General features: G+C 38.8%; 1 protein-coding gene across 1 annotated transcript in view; it reads right to left on the bottom strand.

The window, feature by feature from the left end:
- Positions 1–2,100: 2,100 nt before the first annotated feature.
- Positions 2,101–21,620, bottom strand: part of LOC136855025 (uncharacterized) — a 23,820-nt gene continuing 4,300 nt past the window's right edge. The window contains exons 2-5 of the mRNA XM_067131745.1: positions 7,881–8,889; positions 6,264–6,467; positions 5,906–6,039; positions 2,101–4,196 (exon numbers count right to left, since the gene is read on the bottom strand). Of these exons, the coding sequence (XP_066987846.1) occupies positions 3,125–4,196; positions 5,906–6,039; positions 6,264–6,467; positions 7,881–7,898 (1,428 nt within the window). The 5' untranslated portion in view covers positions 7,899–8,889 and the 3' untranslated portion in view covers positions 2,101–3,124. The remainder of the gene's footprint in view (positions 4,197–5,905; positions 6,040–6,263; positions 6,468–7,880; positions 8,890–21,620) is intronic.

Raw genomic sequence — 21,620 nt, 5'->3', positions numbered from 1 at the left:
GACACTAACCCTCTACGGGGGTCACTGTTGATCGTGTGCATGAAATATGGTCACGTCAATTAATTCGATTGTCTCTTATTGTCCCTCTTCCAAACCAACGACCACCACATTGATGCAGTTCCTCGTTGGACGAGTCGGTAGAGTTCTCGGCTAGCGTTCTGTTAGGCCCGAGTTCGAGTCTCCGGCCGGCCAATGAAGAATTAGAGGAATTTATTTCTGGTGATAGAAATTCATTTCTTGCTATAATATGGTTCGGATTCAACAATAAGCTGTAGGTCCTATTGCTAGGTAACCGATTGGTTCTTAGCCACGTAAAATAAGTCTAATCCTTCGGGCCAGCCCTAGGAGAGCTGTTAATCAGCTCAGCGGTCAGGTTAAACTAAGGTATACTTAACTTTAACCACATTGATGCACACGCCTAGACAAGACCTCTGAAGACTAGTCGTTACCATGGGCTACCCAAAGCTCACCCCCTACCCTTTTGACAGGAATGGCCGAAAGTGCCCTAGTGCTTGACTTGACAGCCTAAATTTCATAAATCATCGCCATCACTAATTTTACCACAAGGACTCATCAATCAAGAGTGGGGTCACTGATTATTATTATTATTATTATTATTATTATTATTATTATTATTATTATTATTATTATTATTATTATTATTATTATTATTCAGAAGGTTAAAATATATTCTTCAGAAGGTTAACCCTTATTCATATGGAACAAAGCTACAGGGGCCACTGACTTAAAATTCAAGCTTCCAGAGAATATGGTGTTCATTTGACAGAACTAGAAAGTATTCCACAAAGAGGGGCAGTTGCCCCCTAGCAAAGTAGGCTTTCAGGCTGTACACCCGCAGTTAATTGCAGTACAAGGCAAATTCTTTCAGTCTTTTGCCCCAAAAACGTTTGCTTTGCAACCATACACAGTTTATTCGTGCACAGGGGTCAAAATGTCTGGAAGAAACGCTTCACTTGCACTACTGGTGGTTTGATCAGTGCTGTTAAGAAATTTGCAACTTCGAGTTTCGTCAGCTCTCGGATGGCTGACCATGGCGTTTGGGTGATCGTTAAACTGCTGATCTGGAGAGAGAGAGAGAGAGAGAGAGAGTCGAACGTGTATGGTAAGAATAGGGTAAAGAGAAAAGTAAAAAAGAAAACGCAAACAAGCTCGTGGGTCCTGGGAGAATCCCCCCACCCCACCCCACCCTCCTCCCCTTTGCCAAGGTTAGGAATCATATTTCCTTTGTATTTAAAAAAAAATCTTGCGATTTTCTTCTTTTTCCGAGTTTCTAGCCTTCATTCACGAAAATATTCACTTATTTTGAGTAATAATATATCCTAGATGTCTCCCATCGATGCTAGCAGACCCAGTGCCCCCCAAAATGTCATTATTTGCATAAGTGTCTATTCTTAGTCCCCCTCTGTGATCTGAGTACATTTTCAAGAGGTAACAGACTGGTGAGGCTGTCCCAGATCCCATAGTGATAGCCTGTGGCGAGTAAGCCTGTAAAATCTTTATCAGTTTATCTTTTAGGTGACTGGGGACGCTTAACACGACATCTTTTATATATTATATATACAGTATATATAAATTTATATATATATATATATATATATATATATATATATATATTAAATATATATATATATATATATATATATATATATATATATATATATATATATATATATATATACTATATATACATGTATATGTATATATGTAATTATATGTATATATACACATGTGTTTATATATATTCCATAATATTTATACACACCCATATATATATAATATATATATATATATATATATATATATATATACCATTGTTGCTTTTAGTAAAAAGTGGCTCCAGTAAGTGATACCCGTCCCTTTTTTCTGCAAGCACTGGTGGAGTGAGGTTGTCAGACCCACGCCCTATCCCACAGAAGCTTAAGGGTCCTGTTTGTTGATGGCATCTCCAGGCGATCATATAATCAATTACTGACCAGACCAGAGGTTGCGTAGTTTAACGACATTTGGGTTGTGAAAAAAAAAAATAAGAAATAAACTCATGGTGTTATTCTGAGGTTAAAAAAAATCCAGTCCAATGTGTATTTGAAAATAAGGAATGAAAAGTAATATTCTCAGGATATTTGCAGTTGGTGAATATTAACTCAGTCTTTATACATAGTATACATAATTTCCCGATCAGATTAAGGAAAGGAAAAAGGTTTTGACATTCTCATCCTAATATTGTTCTTGTCTTAACTAGGTTTCATCAGTGACATAGACGCTAGTCAGAGTATTAGAGATTTTTTTCGTAATATGAATGAAACAAAACAAAAAAAAGTAAAAATGAATTAGAATTGCAGTCAGCACCGAATTAATTTTTTTTATTTATATTTGCATATATACATGTATACATATATATGTATATATACGTTCATGTGTATGTATGGATGTGTGTAAACAGAAGTAGTCCTTGTTTAAAATCCCTCCGTTAAATTCTCCAAGGACTTATTCTGTACTCTGTACAGAAGAAATGCGAGGAATGTCTGGTATTTTACAAAAAACATGAAATTATATTTAATAATTAAAATGTATTTTATACATACTATCTTTACAACGTAACTAAAAACGAACAGACTATACAATACGATAAGTTTACTATCAACAAATATATATATAAGTGGTTTGAACGGTGTCGAAGATACAGTTGAACAGCTTCGAAAATACAGTTTTACAGTTTCGAAAACAAAAATACAGTTGTACAGTTTCGACAATGCAGTTGAAGGTATCGATTTCGTCTAATGTTAGTTTAAAACAACCGAATGTTTTCCCTCGTGTGTCTTGAGAGTGTTCCATGTGCGAAGGGAGTATCACTTGCCAATAAAACTTATCGCGAAGAATAAGTAACGATTAGTAGGACAACAATAACCGTAGGAATAGGAAGAAGAAGAAGAAGAACAGCGTCGTTTTAGCCTCACAGAAGTCTTACCGTGGTGTTTGAGCCGTTTGTATGGAAACAGTCTGAGCGCATTTAAAACAACACATGGCGGAGCGTCACATCGACTCGGAACTTTGCGAAAAATTACCCGGAGTCACAACCTGAGATTCTGCGCGGTTTCACCGGTATTCAGTAACTGGGTAACGAGCCCACGTACATGGGCTGCTTGGGAACTTTCATGTTGTACGCCGGCAGGTATGTCAGCGGGGGCGTGGTCGCAACGTCCAAGGGAAAAGGGAACGGGGGCGGCGCCCTTTGCGACTCATTTTTCTCGTCCTTGGTGGACGAGGGCGCAGGCGCCGTTTTGTTCGCTCTGTCGCCGCTAGGTGGCATCAACTTCGCGTTGATGGTGATCATTTGAGAGTTGAAGGAGTAATTCTGTTTTTCTTTCAGGCGATTCTGGTTATGAGAATCTGCTTCAACTACTTCTTCTTGTTTAACGGGCACTTCGAAAGTCCTGTTCGAATTGGTAAGATTGTTATTGGCACTAAATGACTGGGTCGCGTTCAGGATATCCGCGAAGGGAACTCGGGCGAGCTTCCCTTCATTCGAGGAGGGTTCTGACTGAGTCCTGTTCCTCCGGGAAACTCGTAAGGGCAAGGCTTCGTTTTCAGAGGCCGCCTTAGTCGCACTCAGACGGACTTCGGGTCCGCGCAACAGTTCTTGAGATATTTTCACCAAGTCCTCCTGAGAACTTTCAGGTTGCTGCCCATTGTCTGTCTCCGCCTCCTCCAGGCCGTTCAGCGATATCTTGAGGGAACCTCCCGCCTCGGAGTTTACCAGAATGGCGGGAACAGACCCCCGAAATATCTTGTGGAAGTTGTCCTGCAGAATCGTCTCCAGGACCTTGCTGGGTATGGCGTTAGGCGGAGGACCTTCGGGCACGTCGGGTATCCCTGAGGATTCCACGAGGAGGTCCTTGTCAGGCGACGATAACGAAATGTCCAGAGAAGCAGAAGGGTCTCCTTTATCGTCGTCCCTCGGTGGCTGAAGGGGTTTCGGCAGGGGTCCTATGACGAGGATAGGACCATCCTGAGGGGAAAAGAAGGGCACGGGTCCAACTGGGGCCGACGGCTCGCCGGGGGAAGGCTTTCTTCCCCGACCAGCAGTGTCCTTGAAGGAGACGCTCCTTGGCAAAGGGCCGACCAGGAGGGGCTGTGGGGGAGCGGAGGTCACCTTGCGGTAGATCACCATGTTGGCCCTGAAAAAAGTTGATAGAAATTATTATAAATCAACTCGATGAAGTGGATTAAGATAAACATAAATATTGTCATGAGGTCATTCACTACCTTTTCCCCTCCTTTAGGGTGGCATCGCTTGCAGTGCACCTTGCGCAACACACCATAGACATTACTGAAGATTCTTTAGAGGAGCCTTTCAACTCCCAGCTAAATTGCTCTCTACGTTTTACTTTCCATCAGTTTTCTTTGGTCCTTTCCTGCCTAGCAGTCAAACTTCTCATAACTTTACCCAGCTCCAGTTCATCAACTCAGTTCTCAACTCAAAAAGTAATTCCTTTGGGGGAGTCCTTTGAAAGGCTGAAAAGGGACTTAGTGGTCGTGATAAACTACTTTTAATAATAATAATAATAATAATAATAATTAATAATAATAATAATAATAATAATAATAATAATAATAATAATAATAATAATAATGTGAAAATACACAGTTTGGGTTATTCGTCTCAGAAACTTTAACAGTAAAGCATGTCATAAACCCATGTTGGAAACTTGATGCATAAATGTCACCAGCAGGTTGCAAACAAATCAGTGACCTTAATTGGCAAACGAATCTTTGGCAGATATTGATGACTTGTTTGTGATGTGTGTGCAATAAGTTGCTGACATATTAAGGACATGTTTTCTAAATACCTGTTTGTGATGTGTGATAAGTTCCTGACATGTTTAGAACATGTTTTCCTAGAACTTGTTTGTGTTGTGTGATAAGTTGCCAGTATGTTTAGGATATATTTTCATATAACCTGTTTGTAATGTGTGTGAAAAGTTGCCAACATGTTTAGGACATATTTTTGTAGGACCTGTTTGTGATGTGTGTGTGATAAGTTACTGACATGTTTTAATATAATCTCCTTGGGATATATATATATATATATATATATATATATATATATATATATATATATATATATATATATATATATATATATATATATATATATATATATATATATATATATATATATCTGATAAGTTGCCAACATGTTTTCATATGACCTGTTTGTGATATGTGTTTAATAAGTGCTGACATGTTTGTGATGTGTATGCGATAAGTTACTGATATGCTTTAATGTAATCCGCTTGTGATGTACAGTATGTGTGATAAGTTGCCAACATGTTCAACACATGTTTAGATGTGTGTGCGATAAGTTGCCGACATGTTTGTGATGTGTGTGCGATAAGTTGCCAACATGTTTAGGACATGTTTTCATATAACCTGCTTGTGATGTGTAATATATGCTGACATGTTCAAGACATGTTTGTGATGTGTGTGCAATAAGTTGCCGACATGTTTAGGACATGTTCGTGATGTTAGTGCAATAAGTTATTGACATGTTTTAATATAATCCGCTTGTGATATATGTATGATAAGTTGCCAACATGTTTAGGACATGTTTTCATATAACCTGTTTGTGATGTGTAATATGTGCTGACATGTTTGACATGTTTGTGATGCGTGTGCGATAAGTTACTGACATGTTTGAATATAATCCGCTTGTGATATGTGTGATAAGTTGCCAACATGTTTAGGGCATGTTTTCATACAAAATGTTCATGATGTGTAATAAGTGCCAACATGTTCAAGACATGTTTGTGATATGTGTGATAAGTTGCCGACATGTTGAGGACATGTTTTCTGCAGTGTGGACGTATAAGGAAATCTCAGCTACCTGTAACCCGTGGCGTCGGCTTGATACATAGTGATCCTGAGCACGCCGTCGGGATCTATGTATCCGTATCGACCCGAAACTCGCCCTTTGGCGTCCCGGGCTTCGAGTCTGAAGCTCTGGTGCTTGCCAGTGCCCTGCAAGGAGGAGAAAAGAAGAGTAGATATTGTGTTCATGTGCATGATCTGTTTACAGATGAGGTTACGTGAGATTACTTGTTATTTCTTATACTACAAGCTTTGTTTGATTAGTTAATGATAGTATATACACAACCAAACTACTTGCATATAATAGATCTCTCTCTCTCTCTCTCTCTCTCTCTCTCTCTCTCTCTCTCTCTCTCTCTCTGTCCTCTCGCCACCGTACCTGTATCGTACGAGAAGGAATACGTCCCATCCGCCCGGAACACGTAGTGGTATTCCTCCGCCGCTACGGGAAAGTCTTGGTGGGGCATAGCGACTACACACGTAGCGACTAGCGACAACAACAAGAGCCACGTAGTCGTCGTCGTGGACGATAGCAACCACGCCCGCAGGAAAGGGCGTCTCCTCAAGGCGGGCGGTAACTGTGGATTACAAGGGAGAGACGTCAAACCTTCAGGTGTTGAGTAGCATATTGACATTTGAAGCCTAGTGTAGCTTGCTGCTACTGTTACTGTTTCTTAAAATAAGCCTATTGATACTGCTACTGCTTCTCAAAATAGGCCTAGTGCTACTGCCACTCAAAATAAGGCTACGGTTACTGCTACTACCTCTTAAAATAAGCCTACTGCTAATGCCTCTCAGAATAGGCCTATTGCTACTGTGTACAGTCATACCCCAAACTTACATGAGATTAGGTTCCAGAACCCCTCACGCAAGGCGAATTTTCGTGTAAGTTTGGCACGGTCTCTAAAAATGCTAATAAATGCTTATTTCTAGAGTTTAAACACTACATATGACCCTAAGCTACTGCCTCTCAAAATAACCCTACTCTACTGTCTCTTAAAATAGGCTTACTGCTACTGCCTCTCAAAATAGGCGTACTGGTACTACTACTGCCTCTCAAAATTGGCTTACTGCCTCTCAGAATAAGCCTACTGCAAGTTCCTCTCAAAATAAGCCTACTGCTTCTGCTACTGCCTCTCAAGATAAGGCTACTGATACAGTTACTGCATCTCAAAATAAACCGACCGCTACTGTTACTGTACTAAGAGTAATCCTAACAGATGTCGAGAAACAGTTTACTTAATATTTTTCTGATTCAGTATTTATCTGTTTCTAGTGTCTGATTCAATGAAAGTTATTTTTAAGATGTCAAATTATTTGAAGTTAGTGTCAGATTCAAGAAAAATTATTGCTAAGCAGTATCAAATTCGGATAAAAATCATATAAACTGTATTTATCGATGCTTTAAATTCAACTAAAATTTATTTTTCTTAAAGTAGTGTCATTTTCAATGAAAAGCGCTTTTTCGAGTCGTGTCAGATTCAAAATTATTCAAACCGTTTTAATTTAAATTCATTTTTGTAGTCAACAACGAATGGAATCTCCTCTAGATCAAACTACAAGGTCATTAAAAAAACAATAGGATATAATTATGAAGAGATTCCCCTTCACAGTGGCTCATGTTTAAAAAATAGAATAGAAAGAAAACGTTTAAATAATATGTGCAATTCCCGTAGACTTTATGTACTTTTTTTCTGTTACTTTAGACTGCAGACATCTGAAATCTGTGCAGTTAACGCTGTAGAAAATTTTGTTTTTGTTTATGTGGATTTGACAGTAAGCCAGATGAAAGCAGAACAACTTGTTGAACTGACTGATTTCACTGTACTTTGGATTATGAGTGTTTAATGAAGGAATATTATATATATATATATATATATATATATATATATATATATATATATATATATATATATATATATATGTGTGTGTGTGTGTGTGTGTGTGTGTGTGTTTAATTTTCAAGAATTAAAACATATCTGGAAACTTACCTTAACTAAAGAATTCATCGGCCTAAATAAATGAGACTAGACTTATCAGGTCAATGGATACCTCTTCTCCCATAGACATAAGTCGCGTCTCGTCTGTTTCCGGATGACAGTTCCGTTCTCTACCGTCATCTTGAGAACTCGGCCCTCTTCAGGTTGATGGGCGTAGGGGGAGTGGCGCCAGGAGAAAGTCATTCACACAAGTATTCACACAACTGAGAGAGAAATAAGATAGTGGATGAGGAGCCAGGCTGAAGTGGATGGACTGTGAGGGTCCCATCCGGTCTTTTTGGTCAAAAAAGCCTAGACCTATTCGGTTGTGCTACTGCTTTGGACGGAGTCCTTCTTTCCTTCTTTCAAGGCCTTCTTTGGCCACTGAAGAAGAGGAAGTCCTTCTGCCAAGGCCCTCCTTTGCCATTGAAGTGGAGCCAGCCTCTCTTTTCAAGACCTTCCTAGACCTATCACTGAAATATAAGGCACCTCGGATGCTTTTCGAGTCCTAGACCAATGAAGCGAAGCCCTCTCTTTAGTATTTTCTAATCCTGGCCTCTGGTCTGGGTTTTTCTCCAGCTTGAATTTTCATCTCCAATTCATTCTTATAAACTTACAAGAACCGTCCCGTCTCTGTTTAAAGCATTTTGTCATATTCAGCGTTCATGAATACGAAACTGGTAATTTCAGACGATTTACTACAAAACAAAACACATTCCCAGAACATTTTTCTCAGCAGTAAACTTGAAAATCATTTTACACTTATTTTAGACGCACAACACAACAGTATTTTGTTTTTTAAACCTGTATACGAACATTAAACGTCTAAAAATCGAGGAAGAATAAATAAACAAACACACACTACAAATAGCCAATCCGATTTCACTTCTGTTCAACTAGCGTGTTTTTTTTCTTTCTTTCTTTCTCCGCTATCGTGAAGATCATAGGATCACTAACATGCAAGTTAACAAGTCGACCTTCGGCCAGTGGCTTAGAAATCTGCTGCTTCTCCAGATACTGTCTGGAAAGAGAGAAAGAAAAGGAAAAGATCAAGTTCAGTCAACAACATCCTTATTGCAAGTTTGATTGCGTATGTGTAGATAAAGGAATGTACTTTATTTTTATGCACCACCTTCCGTTAAGGATCTCTCTCTCTCTCTCTCTCTCTCTCTCTCTCTCTCTCTCTCTCTCTCTCTCTCTCTCTCTCTCTCTATATATATATATATATATATATATATATATATATATATATATATATATATATATATATATATATATATATATATATATATATATATATATATATACCTGATATATATGCATATATATATAGCCACAATGCTCCTCTTCTAGAATTCCTTCGCATGAAGAATTGAGAAGTTAAAAGGGCATTGTAGACACACACACACACACACACACACACACACACACACACACACACACACACACACACACACACACATCATTACCTTCAATCGGCCAGAAAAAGCAGAAACAAAAAAGGAAAAAAAAAGAAAGGCAACTCGAGGCATTTCGTGGCCGAGTCGACCTTTCCCAGGCGACTGAATACAGAAAACTCGTTACACTCGTAAATATTCAGGAAGATACAGGGAGGGTAAACAACGGAAGGCATCTCTTAGAGGCTGCAGCAGTCCTGCCGAATTTTATGGCCTCATGAAGTTCACTCGCAAACGGAGACACACGATCGTTGGGTTCGTGATGACGTCGTCCCACGCCGTTGAGGTGAAGTCGTCCCCATGTCAATTGAGGTGAAGTCGTCCCATGTCAGTGTAGGTGAAGTCGTACGCGCTATTGCGGTAAAGTCGACCCACGCCGCTGAGGTCAAGTCGTCCCATATCAATTGAGGGGAAGTCGTCCCATGTCAATGTAGGTGCAGTCGTCCCATGTCAATGGAGGTGAAGTCGTCCCATGTCAGTTGAGGTAAAGTCGTCCCATATGAATTTAGGTGAAGTTGTGTACGCAATTTAGGTAAAGTCGTCCGTCGCCATTGAGTTGAAGTCGTCCCACGCCATCGAGATGATTACCTTTTGTATACGCTGGATTACTGGCTCAGTAGCATTCCCTCCATTGAATTAGATTTATCAAGATCACAATGATCGAATTATATGTTGATGAGGGCGCTCTATTCTATTCATCGAAAAGGCATTCTGTTCTGTGAGACTGATGCGTTAGTTCATGGCCTTTTTTTCTTTATTTTTTTTAGTTTGTTCCGTGAGATTGTATGCCCATTGTGAACAATGAAAATAGTAGTAATATCCAGACACAATGCATGATTTGGACCCATTCTTTGTTGTGAATACATGTAAAGGCAGTCTCTTCTTGGTATGCAATTTCGTGTTTTTTTTTACTTTTTCTATAAGAATCACGTTTAATAATAAAAACTGATGATAATCAAGTTGCAATATTTTACACATTTATAAAATACAAAATGGAGTCTTGTAGTGCTAGCTTTGAAAATATTTGATAGAAATCAAAGGGAAAAAATATCGGGAAAGCAAGGGATGTTTTAATTATTGGTTTTATTATTTGTCATAACTTCAGACGCACCGCTGAGAAATTCGACACCTAAGATATTTGTATTTTGATTTTTCCCAGTTGTTTTCTTCATATATATGATTTGGGTGCTTTCTTCATATATATGATTTAGGCTAGTTGATCTTAATGCCTTAGATTCTGTACTCTTAATACTTTTATGACAGTTGTTCCCTTCAATAACTTATTTTATTACATAATATTTACTTCAGTTTTATATATACTGCAGAGAGCGTGGCCAGGATTTAAATTGAGAAATTTAAATCCTGGAAAATTAATATTAATTTTCCTAAAGCAATACTGGTACTTTGGTTCTTAATTACAAAATATGTTTGTCATGTAATTAAAAAGGATATTTGTTAATTGAAGATGTAATTATACACTGCATTTCCTTACTTTGGTCCTTTCATAACTCAATAGTTTCTTCTCGCAGAAATTTGGAGAAACGCCTGGGCAAGCTACTCACACACTTCAAGGTAAATATTATTCGTTCTTTTGTTTTTCATTCACATGCCCGATTCTCTGTCCTGTGTGGTTACAGACATCTTGGAAGATCTATACCTGTACTCGTGGAATGTCTTATGTGTTTATGCAAGTGAATTTTGGATGAGTATTTGTTGATATTCAAATGTTTGATCCGGTTGTCCTTGATTCTTGTGACGTCGGTTGGGTGTTGGTTTCTTTCCCGTGACGTTGTCGATGATTTTAAGGTAAATAAAGTTTGGACGAGCCCAATTTTGTTCTGGTGGTGAAGGAAAAGTAAGGCTTTTGGTTAAAGTAATGTGACCTGTTCAGTAATATATATATATAATATATATGTGTGTATACATATATATATGTCCAGAGTATTTTGTAATAGTTAGGACACCGAGAATGGTTTAATTTAATAGACTTTTTTTCAATTAATTTAAACCATGAGTATCCCTTAACTGCTTATTGTTAGTTGATTCTGCATAAATTCTGTTTTCCCCTTAGAATATCCTTTAATTGATAGAACACCTAGAAATGGCTAATTTTTTACAGTTACTGTAAATATATATAAACTTATAATATTCTCTAATGGTTGATACATCTAGGAATGGTTAATTTTATATTCTATTCTGACAGTAATATACTAAAACGTAGAACACGCTTTTATGGCTAGAATACCTGTTTAGAATACCAAGGAATGGTTAGTTTCGTAACTTTTTTTGTGATTCAATATCTGCTGTCATTCCTTTCAAACGAACACCATATTTTTTTGGAAGCCCCTGTAGGCTTGATCCATATGAAAGGGTTTATCTTCTGAGTAATAATAATAATAATAATAATAATAATAATAATAATAATAATAATAATAATTCACATGACTTATGCATTTTACTTTTGTGCAAAGGTCACCAACATGGAAATCAGACGAACTTTGTATCACAAACTTTACGTAAGTTACACTTCATGTTAATCAGCGTATCTGTCTGATAAGTAGGGCGATATGGGATTTCCTATAACCACTCGAAAATGTTGATATAATTCCACATCAGATGTGAAATTGTAGTTAACATTAGGCCTATCTCGACGACCGTTATCAAAGCAAATTTATACACTACGAGGATGAAGTAAGAGTTCATCTTGAATGCGGTATTTCGTGAAAAGTGGCAAAGCTCGAAAACTGCTGTATATAATGTGGTTGAATTCATTTGTTTTTTAGAAGGTTTGAACGTTCGATTTGAGTTTTGTATGGACTTTAGCAGTACTGAAAGCACTTGTAGGCCAGTGGCCATTGGTATATATGGTATTCAAAGTGAGCGAACGCTCATGCAGAACAGGTCTGTAAAGTCATTTTACACGCAAAGCGTCATGCTACTGAATAGGATGCATTTATGTAATATATATATATATATATATATATATATATATATATATATATATATATATATATATATATATATATATATATATATATATATATATATATTATGAGGAGGAACGGATTGAATGAGAGAAGACAACAAAACATAAATGCCGTTTGTTCATACATATACGGCAACGTAACTATATAAAAAAAAAGGCAGTGGTGCGTGATTCTTCAATTCGCCACTGCCAGCGAAACAGTTCCACAATCTGCCGCTAGAGGGAACGAAAGACCTTCGGTACAGGGCAGTGTGACAACCTGTCACCTCGACAGAGTATGGAACCTGACTCTCTGCAAAGCGAGTAGCACCCGCTACTTCTACAGAGGCAGGCACTGAAGATGCTAGTGAAGATGTCCAACAGAAACAGAGCGTGTGTAAAGTGGCTAAACAAAATACTTTCCAGGGAAAGGAAACCAGTGATAGAACAGATTTAGGAAGGGTTTTCACAGCTTTGTGAATGGCTTCTTTGACTTGGTTTAAATGGACTATAACAGCCATTCGATCCGGCTGAGAGAACCTGGTTGAAGCTGTCCAGAAGTCTGACATGTACAATACAGGAAAGTTCTCGTAGTGGGTTAGTGCCGTCAGTGCACCTCACGTGGTACACTTTAGGCATTACTTGAGGTTCTTTGCAGCGTCCTCGGCCCCTAGCTGCAACCCCTTTCGTTCTCTTTACTTTACCCCTGTTCATATTCTCTGTCTTCCCACCCTCTCCTAACACTTGTTTCACAGTGCGACTGCGAGGCTTTCCTCCCGTTGAACATTTCAAACCTTTTTACTCTCAATTTCCCTTCCAGCGCTGAATGGCCTCACAGGTCTCAGCGCTTGGTTTGTGGCCTAAATTTTACGCTGCATTCCATTCTAATACGGGAAAGTGGAAAGCGCACCACAATCCTTTAACGGGCCCCGTTAGGCAGCAGACGCTATGTTGATGAAGAGGGCTGGAGGAGAAGCGTGTTGAATGTCATGAGTTGCGCACGCACCATGAACGCCAATACTCGTTGGAGTCACGATGATAATAGTACTAATAGTAATAAATATCACAGAAATCAACGAGTCATCAAGGAGGAATTGAAGATGCTTAGACTAAGCTAAAGTTGAAACGAGTGTGTTTGTATGTATGTCAGTGCTTTTTTTTTTACTTTATTATTACTTTTTATTGTCTTTGAAATATCTGCAGTATCTTCTGTTGGTTGTTTTTTTCATATTTTTAACTTGTTTGTGGTCGCTGTGTGTCTTCGTAACGCCCGTCAGGCTGCCTCTTCTCTTATTACATTTACTCGCTCTCTGCGAAGTCAGTAAGCCACGGATTGCTCTGCTCCAAGGCAGGCTTCGGGATTCTCTCCCAGCTTCCGTTTTTATTAGCGATTTTGTAAATCATCTTTGCTTTAAGAGACAGACTATTTTGTGTATGTGCCCCTTGAGGTGAAGATTGATAAAAGAGCTAAATTTCCTGTTCCTTCGGCCTCTGATCTCCCCTCATATATATATATATATATATATATATATATATATATATATATATATATATATATATATAATATATATATATATATATATATGTGTGTGTATATATTTTATATATATTTTATATATATATATATTTATAAATGTGTGTATTTATATTATATATATAAACATATATAATATACGTTTATATTTACATGTATATGTGTATGTATGCATCTGTATAGATATAGGTACATTTATTATTAATTTGTTTTTCAGTACTTTTACTTTACTTTCATTCCTTAGTAAATATTATACAAATAATGAATACCTTGTAAGTCATGCAAAATCACAAATTCAACAAAAGACGTATCATTTTCAGTATTCCATCACCCGTATAACAATCACCTGTTATCAGTCGAATCAGTGATCATTTGAGGCACAGGAATTGAGACGAAGTCACTAAAAAAAAAAAAAAAAAAAAAAAACTCTTACGGTGGTCTCCAATACACAGTTCACCGGAGGTTGTGCAACAATGAAGCGTAGAAGAAGAAGAAGAAGAAGAAGAAGGATATTTACGACTGGAACCTTGCCAAATTACTTAGTATGTATGAGCGAGTGTGGGATTGTTTGTAATGGCATTCCATCAAGACGCGTTTCATTGATTTGGCATCCGGATATTAGGCCTAATGGGCCTACGTGTCGTGAAATCAAAGTCACCTGTCTCTGTGTGTGTCTGTGTGTGTGGGGGGAGGGAGCCTCGATAACAGAAAGGGTATGATAATAAAAAGAGAGAGAGAGAGAGAGAGAGAGAGAGAGAGCAAACAAAGTTTGAAAGATCGAATCAAGTTGTCCACTTCTCAGTCATTTAATCATCTCAGTCATTTAATCATTTGGTGTTTGAGCTTCAGTAAAAAAAAAAGTACATCATACCTTGACACAGAGAGAAAACAACTGATAAGTAAATAAATTATATAAACTTTTCCAGTTGGGAACGCTCGTATCTCTACGTTTTAAATGTTCGTACCCGTCCCTGCGTTCAACACGTCTTTTCAAGACTGCATATCCACTTTTTATGTACCTGTACTCTTAACGTGCGTTCAACACTTCTCCACTTTTAATGGCCCTGTACTCCCACTTTTTATGTCTGTACTCGTAAGTGCGCTCACAACTTCCCCAACTTTGTTATTTGTGTTCAACACTTCCACCTTTTTTATGTGTCTGTAATCGGGCGTGAGTTCAACACTTCCACTTTTTATGTCTCTGTTCGAACACGTTGTCGAGACTTCCCTCCATTTTAATGTCTTTGTTCGAACGAGTGTTAGAAACTTCCTCCCTTTTTTGTGTCGCTTCACGTCCACTTTTCACATCTGTTCGAACTCGTTCTCGAGACTTCCGTCCTTTTTTATGTCTCTTCACGTCCACTCTTTATGTCCCTTGTATATCTATTCAAACTCCCCCCCCCCCCTTTTATATATCTCCAAGTCCACCTCTGATATCCGTCCGAACGCGTGCGATCAACACTCGCCCCTTTTTGTCTCGCTCACTCTCTACAGCCGAACGAGTGATCACACTTCAAAGGAAGGGGGTATTCCATCAGTCTTCCTTCGGGATTCCCAACAGTAAATCACCTCTTGAACTCCTCCCAATCCCTCCCCCTCCCCCAGAAGCATCCCACAGCCCACCCCCGGGTCCTCTTCTGTCGCATCCAGGGTCCTGTGTGTGTGTCTACCTGGGGAAGACCCAGCGCTTAACGGGACATTCGAATAAGGATGATCGTATCCGGATCAGGGGAGGTGTGTGTGTGTCTTTTGTGCAGATTTCAATTTTTAACTTTTTTTTTTTTTTTTTTGCAGAGGATATATAGACGGATATAGGTACAGCTAGACAGACAGGAATAGATAGGGAGACTTGAAACAGAGACAGAAGTAAGGCAGGGAGAATATTTCGATTGCCGTTTTGCAGACAACGAATGAAAGCGTTCTTTAATTGCTTTTAATCAACCTCGGCAATCTTCCTTTATGCATAAAAAAATAAGGACATAATGACTAAAGACAGCTACGTAACGTTTGGTTTCCTTAATTGGAAGTAACCTAACCCCCTCCCCACACCGGACTAACTTCATTGCTAAAAATAAATGAAGAAATTGTTTACATCTAATACACACTTAGGTACTGTACCTTTGCAACCCCTCCCCCCATCCCCCGCCTGTTCTCAAGATCCATGTCACCACTTCATTGCTAAAAATGAACGAAGAAGATATTGTTTACAACTTGAAGAAGGAGGATTTGGCTCTAGGGTTCTACGTCATGATTACGTAACTAAAAGAGCTGTTAATCACCGGACACAAACAGCCTTGGTTCACACGAATAAGTGAGCAGTGACCATCTTTAGCTATGCGATTTTAACATTTTTTTTTTGTAACAGGAATTAGTAAGACTGGACGGACAAAAAACGTCATACAATTGCAAGTAATTTTAACATTTCTTTTTAGCGGGACTGAACGGAGAAGGAATTTCATACAGCTGAAAGGAAAAATTTGTTCAGCTCTACACCAGAAAGGTATAATTATCCACCCAAGATCTGTGCCATAATTCACAACTCAAAAACGAACGAAGAAGGCATTGTTTACATTGTTCCGGCTCAACTTACTTACCGTTGCACCTTCTACAACCCAAAGATCTTTGCCATCGCAGAGTGAAGAAGAATGAGAAGAAGAAGAAAGGATTCTTGGATCGCCTCACTGCCACTGAGCCACGAACTTGACTAAGTGAAGTTCCAACGCGGGGACCTTCACTTGCACTTATTTATTCCTATGTGGAACGATCCTGTGTGCTTGCTTTCCGAGCGGTCACCACAGAATAAAATTCTCTCTCTCTCTCTCTCTCTCTCTCTCTCTCTCTCTCTCGCCATCGCTGTTGTTTTTCTTGCTTCACTTACGGTTGTTAGTTAATGAGACTGGTCTTAGGCTAACAATGGTTCTTACTTCATCAGCATCCCACACACTCACGCGGTCAACTTAATTAAAATCTACCATCCGTTACCTAATACCCTTTCGTGGAAACACGACAACCGTTGCACAATGCAATTGATCGAAGATCAATCAGCTCATCGCACTTCGAACTCGCGCATTAATGGGATCCAATCATGCATAGAAAAAAAAAAAGAGAGAATCACCTTTCGAGTCTAACCTTCGATGAAAGAGAACGCACTCGGCCTTTGTTTCACCATCGCCCCGTTACTTTTGCGGACGTGAGGTTAAAGATAGATAGATACTCCTCCGGTGTGTCTGTCTGTTTGTAAGTCAGGAGAAGAAGGAATTCAGGTATTTGGAAAGAAGGAAATGCCGAGGGGAAAAAGCAACGCCCTCCAAGATCTAGTTGAGATTCAGATGAGATTCGAGCGGTTCCGGAATTATTCGTTTACAGAATACCCTGAGCGGGATTCCAAGGCTGTTTTGCATCCGTGTTGTTGGGGGCCCCCTTATTATTATTATTATTATTATTATTATTATTATTATTATTATTATTATTATTATTATTATTAAAAGAGGAAACCTTGTCATGCCTAAAAAAAACCGCGGGTAAATAAATCCAGAGTGTTTGCAAGAAGTACATTATACGCTGGCCCTCAGAAACCCTCCTTATTTTTTTTCTCTCAAGTGCCCTCTTCAATTCCTCTTCAGCGTAAAACGAAGACGCACTTTGTAAAAAGTGCAGGAGCTCTCAAGGACCAGCGGGTAATGTGCATCTATATTTCACTTTGATGAGTTTCTTTAACCCCATTATTATGGATGTTGCTGTAGCCATCATTCATCTAGAACCCGAGCCTGAGAGTTCTCGAGCTGTACCAGGAAGCTCGTTGAAAATAGGCCGATCCTCTGCTGTGCTGTGTATAGTAATACCACCAGATATCTCATTTATCTCCGCGGTACGACCGCCAAACTATCAAATTAAAATCTTCTTCTTCTTCTTCTTCATCTTCTTCTTCTTCATCTTCTTCTTCTTCTTCTTCTTCTTCTTCTTACCAAACTATCAAATTAAAATCTTCTTCTTCTCTTCTTCTTTCTTCTTCTTCTTCTTCTTTCTTCTTCTTTTTCTTTCTTCTCTCTCTTTCTTTTCTTCTCTTCTTCTTCTTCTTCTTTCTTTCTTCTCCCTCCTCTCCTCCTCCTCCTCCTCCTCCTCCTCCCTCCTCCTCCTCCTCCTCCTCCTCTCTTCTTCTTCTCCTTCTTCTTCTCTTCTTCTTCTTCTTCTTCTTATCAATCTGATCAGTTGGGCTTCCTCGAAACTCCTTTACGGGCGAAGGAATTTTTTCCTCATTACAAATTCTCGCTTTTTTATTTCTGTATTGATTAGAGTTTGTTCTTGTTGCAAATACCATGCCCTCCCAAGGCTCCCATGTTCATCCTCTGATCGTTTTAATAATTCTTTAAGGATAGTTTAAACCGTTTTTATTTTCAAGGCCGCAAATATAAAAAATCTCAAATGACCAATTTTTTAAATTCTGCTGTTCATTTATGTTTTGACAATGCTAAAACTTATAGTCTTTAAAAACATTTATTGTAATTTGAATAATTACAAGAGTATTTCCTTACGAATAATGTTCGTAATCTTTTAAGATGAGAACATTTCTCAAATAATATTGAATCAATAAGTATTTATATCCATATCATTATGGAAAATGTAATTCTCTGGCGGAATTTAAATCCATACACTTCAGAATTAAGATTCTATGAATTAAGATCATTTCCAGTGTTCAGAATTTAAATATTTACCGACGCGTTCCTTTGGCATTGCCGAAACTTTCGAAACTAATAATCATTTTCAAAGCTATTTAGAATCCCCTAACTTGCATCGTTCTTTTATCGTATTAGAATTATACCTAACGGTTATTTTAGATTTATAAAATAGCAAAAGATAAAAGAGGTATCCATAAAATAGCAAAAAAGGACGGAAAAACAAATGAAAATTCAGGAAAAAGTCTCATATGTCGGAAACAAACTCCGCCCACCCCATTTCTCCTTGGGAGGTGTCCAAGTCTCGCCGCCAATTCCCAAGTCGCCAGTTTTGCCTGCACCTTTCTCTGCTTCTCTCTCTCTCCCCGTCCCGAAGTCCTTACAAGCTGCCCTTGGCGGCCCCTTACCCTTGAAAGTCCCTGCTGCCCTTCCTCGTGGTCTCCCGCCTCCCTTATTGGTCAAGCCTCCCGTCTAAGGACGTCCAATACCCTTCTGTCCTCTCCCCGCCGGGAACGTCCCGTGAGTGTGCAGTTGGGCCATCTTGGAAAACGAAAGAAGAGGAGGAGGAGGAATAAGAACAGGAACAAGTGTAACTTCCTTCGCATAGCCTCGGAATGGCCCTTACTTGAACAGGATGGGGAGCCAATATCGTGAGGCAAGGCCCTGTCCTAAATACCATCCAGGACCATCGCCCAAATTTATCATTTGTAGTAATCATCCCTCGTTGGCTGGAAATTGAGGTGAATCTTGCAAAATATTGAGTTGTATCTTTCTCTGGAAGAACAAAAAACTCTGAGAATAATGTGCCGTGTAGTTTTACAAAGTTAACAAAATGCATCATACTATTGGTTCACGAATTCAAACTCTCTCTCTCTCTCTCTCTCTCTCTCTCTCTCTCTCTCTCTCTCTCTCTCTCTCTCTCTCTCTCTCCGGCCCAAGTTGGATGAAGAAACAGAGCAACAACCAACTGCCCTCACTCGCCCAAGCAATCTAGCCCCCTCCCCCCTCCACGTTTCCCAACTCGCCCAACAAAAAACAGAATGCAAAATATTCTGCTCTATATTATAACATTTTTCTCTCTTGCAGGTGCAACTCCCAAAGTATATTGTAACACATTCCTTTTGCCCGAATCCAGTCCCAGGCTGACTGCCCCCTCCCCCTCCCCCTTCCTTCATGAATTCCTTCTCTCCCAAGGAGGCTAGATTTCCAACAATCCATTTCCCCCACCCAGGTCGGGAAAGAAATTACCGGTGTATTGGAATGCTGGAAGACACCCCAGTGCAGATACCATCGCCCACAGACAACCAGCCCATGCTATTACCCCTTCGCAGACATTGGTGGTATGTTCTAGCGTGACGGAAGACTTGCAAAGCCCAGTAATATATTACAAGATGACCTCATGAGAGAAAATTATATTCTTCTCGCACCCGCTGTCTTTCGTCAGGATGGCAAATCAGAGGAAGGTGAATTCTTTGCATAATTTTTTTGTCACAGTTTCAGTCGTGTTGGTCAGCATGGAAAGGTTTGTCCAAGGTCCTTGTATCATCGTCGGATTTGTACCAAGATTTCCAGAAGAGATTTTGTACCATGGAAACTCCTACACGTATAGGACATGATCTGATGAGTATTATCTATATCCTGTGAGAACGTGACGTGTTTTTTACATCAATTTATGTGAATGAATTAATCAGTTTTCTTACAGTAAAACCAGGTCAGTATTTATCATGGTGACATTTTTGGACCAGACGTTTGACAAAGGAAAAATCTCATCAATGTTTCTGGAATTGTAACAAGAATTTTCAACTCAGGCAGCAAAATTCGACGATCAAAGTGAATGTACCAAATCTCTGAGAAAATAACACCTTTTCACAATATACAGTACAACAAACTCAGAAAACGAGGATACTCAAGTTCTTTGCTTCTTAATACCTTTAAAACTTAGCATTACCAGTTTCATCAAATGGTTCATTTCCCAGACCAGCTTCTCTTATAAATGGTGCAGGATCGGTTTTAGGGCCAGTTCTCTTCGTCACGGTAAATGGCGTCGATTGAGGAGCACTCGTTCTTATCTTCATTTGTTTATCACTCGACAGTGATACACTTGCAATAAAAATGCGATATGATAGAAACAAGATCAGTAATATAATTTCCGTTTATTTCCGGCGGCTGACAAAGGCTATCTCCCCATGATGACGAATCTGAACGGTTTGAATCTCTGTAAGAAGCCACCGCCCTTTCCCAGTATCTCGCAAAAGTCACACGGCAAAGACCTTTGAAGACTTAACATAGATGGCTCGTATAGATAGTCATGCCCGCTCATCCATTATGTAGATGCATATGCTGGACCAGTCATGAGCTGTTCCTTACTAATATGGTCTCCCCATCGTACAGGTCAGTAGAATCTGTTCAGAAATATAAACTTGGATTTTCTTGCACAAGAGAGGGAAAGTTATTATTATTATTATTATTATTATTATTATTATTATTATTATTATTATTATTATTATTCATAAGGTGTATACCGTGGGATGCATAAGGCCCCAACGAATTCTTGAAACAAATGCCTGTCTTGTACCTGTTTCTTCAAGTCATCTCAACTCAAATTTGTAAATTTGAAGAATAAAAAAAAAGTTAAAACCAATGAAATCGTTTTAATAGTCCGTAATTATCTAGCATGATAATAATTGCATAGCCACTCAGCTCATGTGCGAAGGAAAACTGATTATTAACATTTTTTATAAGTAATAAAATAGAAAAGATTCATAATGAATTGCCTTATAGCTCAATCCTTAATATATATATTTGTGTAAATGAGCTTCGTGGTCAAGTGGTTATGATCCTGACCTCGCTAATGGAAGGACAAGGGTTCGATCCCCGGCCAAGAGAAGCTAATTTAGTCGTGCCTTGTTAGAACCCTTTGTGTTTCTGTTTGTTGTTTAAACTGATCAGTGAATTATGTGTGTGGTAGGTAGCTGACGCAGCGGATTACAGCCATGGTAGAGAAGGGCATGGGGCCAGCAACTTCATCCCATAACGTTAGCTGAGAACTGACCTATATCCTTTTTTTGAAAAGACGTAAAAGTTATATATATATATATATATATATATATATATATATATATA

Source organism: Macrobrachium rosenbergii, chromosome 30, assembly GCF_040412425.1.
Source record: "Macrobrachium rosenbergii isolate ZJJX-2024 chromosome 30, ASM4041242v1, whole genome shotgun sequence".
Classification (NCBI taxonomy): Eukaryota; Metazoa; Arthropoda; class Malacostraca; order Decapoda; family Palaemonidae; genus Macrobrachium; species Macrobrachium rosenbergii.
The sequence above is the reverse complement of the archived record's forward strand: the minus strand, read 5'-3'. Positions and strand labels throughout refer to the sequence as shown.